The 12801-nt window shown below is 30.3% G+C and overlaps 1 protein-coding gene across 2 annotated transcripts; it reads left to right on the top strand.

Annotated features, from left to right (window-relative positions):
- Positions 1 to 1535: 1535 nt before the first annotated feature.
- Positions 1536 to 7724, top strand: LOC108489968 (phosphatidylinositol 3,4,5-trisphosphate 3-phosphatase and protein-tyrosine-phosphatase PTEN2A-like). Of its 2 annotated transcripts, none has more exons than XM_017794740.2 (13): positions 1536 to 2154; positions 2670 to 3269; positions 3482 to 3583; positions 3666 to 3722; positions 4520 to 4585; positions 4837 to 5013; positions 5124 to 5210; positions 5307 to 5371; positions 5438 to 5514; positions 5862 to 5908; positions 5989 to 6119; positions 6836 to 6905; positions 7008 to 7724. In XM_017794740.2, the coding sequence occupies exons 2-13, from the start codon at positions 2718 to 2720 to the stop codon at positions 7518 to 7520; spliced, it is 1944 nt and encodes a 647-aa protein (XP_017650229.1). In that variant the 5' UTR covers positions 1536 to 2154; positions 2670 to 2717; the 3' UTR covers positions 7521 to 7724. The 2 variants fall into 2 exon arrangements, with proteins under 2 accessions (XP_017650229.1, XP_017650228.1); XM_017794739.2 differs by having other exon boundaries at positions 1710 to 2154; positions 2689 to 3269.
- The last annotated feature ends 5077 nt before the right edge of the window (positions 7725 to 12801 follow it).

Raw genomic sequence — 12801 nt, forward strand, 5'->3', positions numbered from 1 at the left:
CTAAAGTTACAATCTAGAAAACAATCTAACCTGTCATTTATACATTAAGATAATAGGAAATTTATTTTGACTTCTATGCATTAATTTAAAACAAAGTAATTTTTTAAATTATACATAATCCTTTAGTACTCTTCATATTCATTTTACGGTATATATTTAAAGTTCAGAGTTACTTATTTTAACAATGTTTAACTATAAATTATAATTATATACACCAAATTAATTTAACAATATACTATACAAAAATACTTTAATATACTTCATAATTATCTTATTTTTATGCCAAATAAAACCTCTCTAATATGAGACATCTGCAATTAGTATTTAATTTATTTATTACTCTTTACTAAATTATTTATGAGTCCAATTTGTAATCAATGTTGAAATTTTTACAAATAAAAGTAGAAATATATGAAATAAATGGAAGTTTTCCATAAATTCAAAGTTGGCTTTTTTCATGTTTAAAAAATACCAAAAATAAGTAAATTTTTTAACATATAGACAATGTTAATTGTTTTTAACAATTTTGTATATTATTTTAACATATTTCCATAAACACTGACAATATTTTGAAAAATATTTTTAGTTAATATATTTAAAATATTTAATTAAAATATTTTTAATATTGTTAATATTTTGACATATTTCTAACAAAATTTTAGAAAAATAAAACTTTTAACAAACATATTTAAAACAATTTTAAAACTTTGCTGAAATTACTGGAAATTTTACTTAAATGTTTAAAAAAGTGATTAAAATATGTTTAAAACATGCTACAGTTTGTTAATTAAAATGTATAGAAACTTAAAACTATTAACATGATATTTTAAATTTTTAAAACTATTTATATTTATAAATACTTTTTCAATAAAAAGTTTTTCAAAAACTATTTTAAATTTTTAAAATCGATATAAAATATTAGACAAATAACTAAATTTGGAATAAAATTTAAGTAGTTTATATATTATATAAAACAGATTATAAAAATTATAAAATAATTAAATATTCTTTTTATTGATATATGAATTAATTAAAAATAAATTTAACTCGATTGATATTATTTTCTGTAAAATACATTTTACATGATCAATATTTGCACAATTATGTAAAATTGATTTCAATCAAGATATTTGGATGGTTTTTAAGGAACATAAGTATCATTATTCAAATCCAATCCAATTTTATTAATAATTAATTTTATTTTTATTATGTAAAAACAATATTTTTAAAATAGTAAAATAAATTAAAATTTTTCAAAAATTAATTTAAAAATTTGTGTAAAATTTATTTTTCAAAAATATTGTATGATATTATTTATTATTTTATATTTAGTTGAAATTTTAAAATTTTTAAGAAATATTTTAAGAAGCTCGAAAATTTACTAATAATGTTCAAGTCATAAAAAAAACACATTTTTAAAAACAAAATCAAAGTATTAAAATAGAAAATCCAACTGAATTGAATTATTATTAACAATAAAAAAATTCAGAAAACTTAACCGAAATTCAACTAATCCCACGGGCAATAGAAAATCTAATAGATGGAATTGATAGAAACAGTTTGTTTCTGATGTTTGTTGTGCAGAGATGTCCCTTTTGGTTCAAACTTGGCTGTTCTGTTTTGATTTTTGTCGGTTGTCTTTGGAAGAGGCAGTCCTTGTACTTGACTTTTATTTTATAAATAAATACCATTTCATGATTGAGAAAAAAAAAATATTACATGTTCCAGTTTAATTCTACGTAAAAGAAAATGTTGCATGTAATTGTAAAGCGTTCTTCGGCGAACTTTGGTCCTCCTTAAACTTCTCTCCTACATGAGAGGGTTAATATAATTTGGGATATTTGTGAATAAATTAACTTAAAAGCAGCCCAAACCCGGTTCGTCATTTTTTCGGGCCGAGGTTTGTAGAGAAGGATGGACCGATGGAGCTTTCGGCCGTTATAAATAATCGTTAACCCATTAGTGAGCAAAATTACTAAATTAGCGGATAATTTCCGACCCGCGATACCGGTTTTTTCAATGGTAATATTTTTTTTTATTTTCAATTGCGGACATGAGCTTCGACGCAAGCCAATCAAATCAAATAAACAGTTGAAGATCTTGTTCATCTTCAACAATTGCAGCTTATAATTTCAGTTAAGGATCCGATTTCTGGTAAGGTTCTATTTTTCAAAATCAAAATGCCGCTAATCTTGATTCCATTTGTTAATGCGAAATTCATGAACATTTTTGGATTTTTATTTTGTTTAAAGTAAACCAAGTTTTGTTTCCAGATCTAATCTTTTACTAATTGCATTTCAATTCATTGTCGAATTAGGATATGCCCGTGCTTAGATTTATACGTATAAAGAAAAATATTGCAATTTGAATTTGAGACGTTGGCTTTCAAAGAGCAGTGTATAAGTAGCGATCAATGAACTTTGTTAGCTTTCGAGCTAGGATTTGTTGTTTTTGAAAAGCCATCTTTAATAATAGTTGTCAATGATAACTGTTCCAAAATGCGGTATTTTGAGCGTTTCATTGGCTTGAGAGGATTTCAAACTTCTTTGGCTCCATTCTATTTTGCTTCCTAAATACACTTTTTTCTTGGTTTAGTTTTGGATTTGATTGCTTGATTCCACGTTGCAACTCGTTGATGATTAAATTATGATATTTTTACTCTGTTTTAGTGTTATGTCCTTTGTTCAGATATTGGTTGATTGCAGTTGAGTAGTAGAATGGACTCAAAATCTGTTGATTCCTTATCTCAACCTCCAAGTAAAGCCTCTCATGTTGAAACCTCTGATGAAGTCGCCGCTACTGCTAAACTGCCAGCTAATATGAATGATATGAAAAGTCACCCAATGGCCAACAATGTGGAACCTCCTCTCAAAACTTATGATATTGAACCTCCAAAGCCTGCTGATAATGCATCTACTGTCACTGTGAAAACCATTTCCTCGCAGAACTCCACAGCATCTGCGTTACCCTCCACTGGCATATCTTCTTGGGCAAGAAATTTGAAATTACCACAGCCCATAGCACCACGACAGGAATCTCAAGCTGGAAATGATGGGACTTCAGCTTTAGCACGCTTTACCAGTGGGCTTGGATTGAGGTTGCAATCGATGACTCTATCACCGGATGACAGGGCAGCACATGCTTCTACAGCACCACAAGCTGTTTTTGAATCATTTAAAAAGGGTATAGTTGACTCGTCTTTGAATGCAGTGAAGGCTGTGCAGGTCAAAGCACGCCATATGGTCTCGCAAAACAATCGAAGATACCAGGTATCCTAACTGTGTTACTGGTGGTGGTGGTTTGTTTTTAATTAAAATGTCTGACATCAAACAGTTATCTTGATTTTAGATGTTAATATTAAAAGACTCTCTTATCCAACCATGATGAGAAGTTCCTTATCTTTCAGATGTATATATATCAAGTATGATACCAATTTATAATGAATCACATGCTCAAAAGATTTTTAATGCATATTATACAGGAGGGAGAGTTTGATTTGGATATGACTTATATCACTGAGAATATAATTGCTATGGGGTTTCCAGCTGGTGATCTAAGCTCTGGGCTTTTTGGATTCTTTGAGGTAAAAAGGTTTACCTGGTTTGCAATTGAATTTTCGTGTCCAAGTTCACTTTTTGGTTTTATGGACTTAAAATGTGATGCAGGGCTTTTACCGAAATAAAATGGAGGAAGTGATCAAGTTTTTTGAAACTCATCATAAGGTAGGATGTTGCATGCATAACAAGGGACTCTTTTATCTGTTTATCTGTTAGATCTTTAAAAAGGGTGAGGACAGAGGTGCTCCCTTTAAATAATGAAATACTATAAAGAGGGTTATTTAGAATTTTAATATGGACTATGCAATTTAATATCTTGTATGTTACATGCCTAAACAACATTGCAAAAAAATTAGGGGTTCAATATTAACTAATATAATATAGGTGACTGGATGAGGAAAGGGGATAATTTGAGATGTGTATAATTTCAGTAAAAACAATATGAAACTATATGGAAATATTTTCTATATTTCAGGAAACATCATATACAGTTAAATAATTACGGAATTCACTCGGAGATGGAGGATTGTAGTTGTTTAAGTTTTGTCTAAAATATGATGGAAGGATGTATTGCTATGTCATTACTCATGTATTAATGGTTACTGTGATCTTAACTGTGAAGGTCAGTGTTTGTCTCACTAAATCATAGTAGAAGAGTAAGTTTAGTTCAGGCAAAGTTGCAAGTGTTGTGGAAACTAAAAATTGTAGGGTTACAGAAAAACAGTTGAATAGTAATATCATTCTCTTTCCCATCTCTGTAATTCTATATCTGCAGTAATAAAAGTTCAAAGTTTAGTTTTGTTACTGGCTGGTAATAGCACATTCCAGACTTAGTGGCTTTATGTGTTCTGGATTAAATCTGCTTGTACGTCTGTGAGTAGGTAGGTCTTTGTCTTATATTTCTGAAGCTTTTTGGAGGCCTCATTTTGTCACATATCTTATATCAACAACTTTTTGTGCAGGGGAGATACAAAGTGTACAATCTTTGTTCAGAGAGGTTGTATGATGCATCACTGTTCCAGGGGAAGGTTTATTCTCATCTCTATTTTCCCACTAAATCCAAATTGCATTTTGGTGGTCTGTGCTCTTCGAATTTGGGTGTTTGGTTCTGTAACTATGTGGTATAGTAAATCTTGAGCAATTTTGGAGACTGCTTGTAATGTTTATTATACCTAATGCTAGAGTTTCTAGCCTACCTTCTATTTCATTGGGATTTTTATAATGCTAATTTTTGCAGCTGCCCCTAGATGGCTAGATCTAACATCCAACTTATTTACAGGTTGCGAGTTTCCCATTTAATGACCACAATTGCCCCCCATTTCATCTCATAAAATCCTTTTGTCAAAGTGCTTACTCATGGTTGAAAGAGGACATTGAAAATGTTGTGGTTGTTCATTGTAAAGCCGGTATGGGAAGGACAGGGCTAATGATTTGCAGTCTTCTTTTATTCCTTAAGGTGGGATTTTATTAGCTCCTCACTAGATCTGTGGGGTTTTTTAGGGGACTTGTTCTTTTAGCTCCATTTTCAATTCATTTATGATTGTATTATCACTTTGCTTTCTTCAGTTCTTTCCCACAGCTGAAGAGGCCATTGATTACTTCAACCAGAAAAGATGCATAGATGGGAAAGCTCTGGTCCTCCCCAGTCAGATTGTCAGTCATTACATTCTGTGGAAAATTTTAATCATTTATGTCAACGATAAATTTTTGGCATCCTTGCTCATAGGTGTCTTTTCCTGTTTCCCTTAGAGATATGTCAAATATTTTGAGCGTATCCTAACGCGCTTCAACGGAGAAGATCAGCCTGGACGTAGGTATGTCATTTGTTTAAACTTGTGTTTCGTTCACCGTTAATATTACTGAAGTTAATTGTTTTGTAGGTGCATGATTAGGGGCTTCCGGCTTCACAAGTGCCCTTATTGGATTAGGCCCTCCATTACCATCTCTGATCACAGTGGTATGCTTTGGTTTTTCATGTAGTCCTGCATGGTGTTCATCCTAATGGTATTATACCGTGTGAAATTTGCTTATCTCAATTAATATACCTTACAAATAATATACTGTAGGAATGTAAAGCAATTTTAATTGTGATTCCACCCGTAATTTTTTCTCTAGAACTTCAATTTCACGTTTACTGTTTCGTATCGCACCTATCCTGAAGCGGTGAGCCGATACATCTTGGCCCCATGGCAATGCCGGCATATACTGTTAAATACAAGATGAATCATTGTTTTCCGTATCATGTGGTCTTCTTTGAATTGCATTATCTGCAATTTGGTAATAGCTGAAATTTTCTCATTGCAGGAACTCTGTTCTCTACAAGCAAGCATCCCAAAACAAAGAATTTAATGGTGAAAATTATCTTCTAAAGCTTTACAATTTCATTTTAGTGCTATCTGTCAGTACTCTGCTAATGTGTTTGCAATTGCAGCCAGAAGATTTCTGGATTAAGGCACCTAAGAAAGGGATAGTAATTTTTGCACTTCCCAGGGAGCCTGGTCTTGCAGAAGTAGTGGGTGACTTCAAAATCCATTTTCATGACCGCCAAGGCGATTTTTACTGGTCTGAAATATCTCTCTTTTCTGCTCTTTTGTATCTCAATTAAAATGAAAAGCGAACTCACATTCACCATAGAAGTTTTTAGATCCTGTTTTGAATGAATTTAGGTATTTGCCAGTTCATTTACTCTTAAGCTGTTACTTGGACTTGGGTGTGAATGTCAGGATATGGGTATATGTGATGTGCATGTTCAAGTTTTTTAAGTTTTCCCATATATTTGAGGGGTTGTACTGTCATATCCGTATCTGAACATAGGTGTCAAATACAGGAAATTCAAGAAAAATGGAAAATCAGAGTAACATAGCTCTTAAACGCATTCATAAGCTAAGCAAAGCTATTGTTTCAGCAATGGCAGATCATGCATTCTATCTTTAAACACTGTTTCTAGTGCAATTGCTTGATTGCATCAAGGAGTATGCTCTCTTCATGAACATGTAGTGTGATACACAATGTTATTTGGATTTGAATGTAAGTGTCAGATACAGGTATCATTTTCTCATTCTCATGTCTGGATATGCATTAGACACAAGATCCTGACATACTTCAAGAAAAATTAAGTGTCGGAATACCATAGGTGACGAAATCTGTTTCTAATGCCATTGCTTAATTGCCTCTAAAAGTATGCTTTCTTCATGAAAATTTAGTGTGATACAAATCTCTTTAAGATGCATATGATAGTTTTGGACAGTGATACCTTTTCTTTGTCCTTTCCTTTTCAGTTGGTTAAATACAACAATGATAGAGAACAGAATGATACTCAATGCCTCGGATCTTGATGGTTTTGATAAGGTAAATACTTAATAAAGAAGCTAATGTATGAGTATGCGAAAGGGCTTTCTCCTTCATTTCAGACATCATGTTTTACGGTGATTTGTTACCTTTAACCTGTAGAGAAATGTGCCTTACCATGGATTCAAGATTGAATTGGTAATGATAGACTATGATGGCCCACTAAAGATGAATTCTAAGTCCGATTCTGCAAACAATGGAACTGAGGGTAACTCTGGTTATGTCAAGGATCGAGTCGTAGGAGCCAATTCAAAACAAAGCAATGCTTCGGAGACTGAAGATAACGATGACATATTCTCAGACAGTGATGGAGAGGAATCAGGGGCTTCACCGAATAGGCCGACTCAACCGGCCGCTGGAGCAGGACCTACAATCTCCAGCAACCTATTGAACCCTGCAGCCGAGCAAAAAGGAACATCAAAACCATCTGTCAAAAACCAAGAGCTTTCATCGAATAATAGTTCCAAAGACATTGCCATTAATGGAGTTGGCAAACATTCAACAGGAGTTGAGCTCCCCAGTATGGAGTTGATGGGTGCAGGTGACATCAAATCCATTGCTGCTGATGCTTCAGTCTTCAGTTTTGGTGACGACGAAGATTATGACAGTGACTGAACTAGGTTTGTCTAAACATCAAAACGAGAAATTCCCATTGATTATTCTTTTGGAAAAAAAAAACACACGATAAAATGCAACTAAACAATTTATTGCACGAATTTGTTGCACTAATGAGAGGTTGAAGGTGATAGCTTGACCTCTCGTTAGCTGCCATTTGTTCTTTGCTTTATATTGAATTCTCTTAGGCATTATTATCTTGCATATTCGTGCGTAACAGTAATATTGGGGAACAATAACAAAAATTAAATCGAGTATCGAACTACATTTATTATTCGATTTCGCTTCTCTTAACATGACAGATGGCCTAACAAAAGCGAATTACAAGTACAGCATTACATTGTGCGGAATTTCTTTCCCAAGTTTATTTGATTAAAAGACAAATCCCAATTTCCTTAGAACTTTTTTATGGCAACTTGATTGATAATGGGCAGTAGATGTTGGTTTATTCAGTCAATTAGGGTCCCTCATTCCACCATCTTATATTATACATATAATATATATATATAACTTAAAAGACCAAGTCCACCCAACCAAATCATTGAACAAGAAATTTTGAAAACCTGATAACCAAATTAAATAATTGCAGTTCAACAGTTATTTGTCATTATCAAACCAGGGGGAAATTTTGTAAACAAAGTGCCCAAATAACTACAATATATATAATAATGACCAATGGCCATAAGCAAACAAGGAAGAACCATCATAACATATAGATATAAATCCTACATTCTCCATTGAGAAATAAATATTGTCATCATTTGATCCAAAAAAATTTTTAAAAAATATCGTCATCAAATGAAAATGGTAATTTTTTTTCCTTCTGTTCACACACCCTCGAGTTTTTTAAGTAAAATATATATTTTTTGCCTTCAGCTTTAGATAATATGTTATTTTTTGTAAAAAAAAATTATGACGAAATCTTGATTAATCTCAACGAAGCTTAATATGAAAAACGGATTAGCTAGCTACCTATTAAGAAGAGTCTGAAAAAAAAGACAAAGACCCTTAACCTAACAACAGGCAAGAGGACAGGGACATGGGGCTCCACCACTTTAGACAAAAACCCTATATTATTGGTGGGCTAAGAGTGTAAGCCATTGATGGCACGTGAAAACAATGAAAGCAATGAGAGTTTTGTGTTTTTCAACCGAGCATTGAATGGCAAATCATTGATGGTCTTCAATTTTGTTCATATACAACAAAGCATAAACTGGTGGTTAGTTCAAAACCCACTAATTTTTGCTTCTTTCTCCCACCCACCACCAAATCTGTCCATATCTAAGCTGATGTTTACTTTCGTGTTAATATTATGTTAATACCTCAATGCATTGTGATTTATGGAAATGTTTTCGTCAAGAATGTTATTGTTAAAAAAGTAATATTACAATGTTTGGAAGGTGCTAATTAAAATAATAATAATAACAATTTATTAAGAACGTCACAATAATTTTTAAAATTACCTTTATAAAAAACAATTTTATTAATTTTAATATTTTCTAATGATATTTATTATTAACAAATGCATAATTTAATCTATTTATCTTTAAATATACTTTATTTTAAATCCAAATATTTTAATATATTTATTTCAAATTAATATCTAATTAAATTTAAAGTAAGTTTTAGATATTTAACTAGTTTTATTTATCAGTTTCACCCATGTGATGTATTGATTGATTATATGTATTAATTAATTTACATTTAATTTTTTCTTTAATATATTTTATAAATTTTGTAATGTTTCGTTAATAATATGGGTATGAAATTAAAACATATTAATATATAAGTTTAATTTTAAAAACATAATAATTGATATTAGACTGAATTTAAATAAACAAAATTTTAATTTTTAAAAAATATAAATATAATAGTAGATTTTATGAAAATTTCTTTTTATATATATATTTTTAAATTATTTTAATTAGTAATTAGTGAATGTAGATAATTAATTAAATTTAAATATTGTAACCGCTAAATAATTTACTATAACATTATCTATATTTTAAAATATCTATTTCAATTTTAATAGTGTATTTAATTGATAAAATAGTGATAAACTTGAAAAGATTTTGTTTAAACGATTTTAAATTTTACAATGGTTTATTATGTAAAATTATAAATTAAATTATTGAATATAAGCAAATGAGAATGACTTGTTATAAAAATATAACTTGCAAAATATCATTAAAATTATATAAAAATATGTGGAGGGATTTATGTTACAGTTTTTCCCTCCACAAATGCTTACTTTCTTTCTTTGACACATGGGAATTTTTAATTAATTGTGAATTAAAAACTTAATAACATTGTAATAATATATACGGGATCCGAATGTAAAAATTAAAGTTCAAATATAAAATTTAATCCAGTAGCACTTAAAATTTGTTTATAATTAAAAAAAAAAGAATTGACCCAGTTTATTATTATCAACAAAAGATTTTAGATTATTATTGGTGTATGTAAATAAGGAAGTGTTGTTTTAGTATTGTTACATATTAATATTGGTATATGTTGATATATCATTTTGAATTAATTATAGATGTTTTTAAATATTTTTATATTTATATTTTTATTTTAATAAAATATATATTATATATAATTATAAATGAATCTCAATTACATCCATAAAAAATTGATTTAAAATATTAAAATTGTGTATCAACCAATATAGATCAATATGCACTTAATATAAATTGATATTGACGGAAATAAACCAAGATACGTTAAAATAATCTAAACATACGAAAATATTGATCAAAACATATATTTATAAATAAATATAACTGGTATCGATATATTACCTACAACAATAAATTGAATACATGAGTTTTAATATAATCAATCAAACATAAAGAAAGAAGGCAAATTACTTAACTAATAGGATAATCATAAAACATATCCACCTAATCTTTTGATGGGTTTTGACCATCTTTCCTTTTTTTCTTATTATTATTATGGACGATTCACTGTTAGCCGATCACATGCTAGAATGAAAATATAAACTGTAATTTTATCTTATTTTGGTTGGTGGGTACAACATTGGTAATTAAAATCCATGATATTCAATAAAAATATAAGTTAAAGTGTATATATATATATATATATATATAAACATCTTAAGTGTCTCAGTATTTTAGAAAACAAATTAAATTACCAAAATTTAAATGAAATAATAATTGAATAGATAAGAAGAAGAAGAATAAAAGGTAAGTTGAATAAATAATAGAGATGCGGAAACAGATGGGAAAAATAGTACGACGGACGCATACGGCTTACAACAGCGAGAATCACGGGAGCAACCCCCACTTAACCAATCCCATAACACAGAAAAACAAAGAGATGCTGTCTTTTTCGATTATATGCAAAACCTGAATCATAATTAAAATATTAACTCACAAATGCTTTTTTAAAACACTTTTATAATATTCTGATAAAAAAAGGATAACTTAAAAACAAAAAATAAATATAAGAAAAGGGGAAGTAATGCGTTGTAGCTGGCATTGACGGGTCAAAAGGGGACAGGCTAAGGTAATAGATTACTTTCCAAAAACGATAATAATAGTATTAATAAATTCATCTTTTTAACTTGTAGTAATAATAAAATAAAAAAGTACTTGAATTTAATTATTTGTATTTATTTAATATTTGATTTTTAAAACTTACCAATTATAAATCAAAGCATGCCGTTAGTTTTTATCAATTTGGTTATTAATTGTGCACCATGTATCAATTTTTTTATCAAATCTAAGAAACGAATTTTTTTGTAAAATTAATAATTTATTTTTAGTTAAAAATATAAAAAATATATTTTATTATTAAAAGAATATATATATATTTTAACATTAATCTCATTATAAGTTCTTATAATATCTATTCTTTTGATACATTAAAACCTATAGCCTCTCCCCAAATTTTTTTGGTGAAAAAAATAAATCTATATTAAATTACATGAAAAAATATTGAGGGATACAAAACCCTCTTTCCTTTTAGCAACGAGAAAGTCTAATGCTTCCTTTGAAAGGGTCTCAAACAGATGAAGATTCGCCGTATCCGTGAAAGCCAATTTGGTTATACAATCCGCGTTTTGATTATGCTCCCTAGAAATGTATCTTAATATCCATTGCTGGGTATTCTTCTAATCAAAGCTTAATTTGCAGTCTTCAAAGCATTTTCATGTATGGCTTTAACAACTTCCAAACTATCTGATTGAATAATCACCTTATCATGGCCTCTTCATTGGGCAAGTTTTAGGCCATCTAAAATGCCCCAAAGTTCTCCATCAAAGACCGAGCATGTCCCTAGAAATCAGTTATAACCAGAGATCTAATCACCATTCTTATCTCACATAACTCCCCTAGCAGATGCAGTTCATAATTCCAATTGAACTGCACCATCGGTATTGAAAAGAATCCAACCCCTTGTTAGTTATTCTCCATAGGAAGTTTCGTGGCCTTCTGTCGGCTCATCTTTGAAGACAAAAGAAAATTGTTCAGCCCAGCTAATCGAAACTTTGATTATCTTGCTTGAACTCCAAGATTTCCGTTGAAAGATGAAGAGATTATGATTCTTCCATAAACGGCACGCTAGTGACCCAAAGAGGCACGTCCAAGTAGCTCCTTCCCCGTGGAACTTCGAGGTGTTCTGTATATTAAAAGAAATCCACTCGCGCAAATTATTAGAGAAAAATTACATTGTAAATTATCCTGGATAACCTAATTCTAGCCTTCCGTACAATCTCTAATAACATGCATAACATCATTTGAGTCATGTCCACAAATTGGACAAGAAGGGTCAACTACTAGACAGCACCTAACTCTTTCCGCATTAGTAAGTGTAGCGACGTAAAAAATTTTAGTTTCGCTTGGTCGCTAATTGTGGCAATTTATTGAAAACTTGAAAACTGAAGTTCGGTTTTTTTGAAACATAAATTGAAAAACGGAAATAAAGAGGGGAGTCGCCACCGATCCTTTTTATAGGTGTGATCGGACACCTAATAAATTTATTTTTAAAACAAAAGAAGGCCGAGTTTAGGTCTACGTTAAAATCAGAGACAAAGTAGGGCTCGGGAGTCAGTTACGCGCGAGGAAGGTATTAGCACCCTCGCGACGCCCAAAATTGGTATCTTTTAAACATATGTTGTCTTAATTTTCAAAAATGCTAGTTCAATTTAATATTTAGTCATGATTCAATTGAAAAGACAAGAAACCTTAGTTTTTTTGGTTTTTTTTTTAGAAGGATATACCGTTTAAACACGAGCCTAAAAATTCCATCCAACATA

The sequence above is a fragment of the Gossypium arboreum genome, chromosome 11 (genome assembly GCF_025698485.1).
Source record: "Gossypium arboreum isolate Shixiya-1 chromosome 11, ASM2569848v2, whole genome shotgun sequence".
Classification (NCBI taxonomy): domain Eukaryota; kingdom Viridiplantae; phylum Streptophyta; class Magnoliopsida; order Malvales; family Malvaceae; genus Gossypium; species Gossypium arboreum.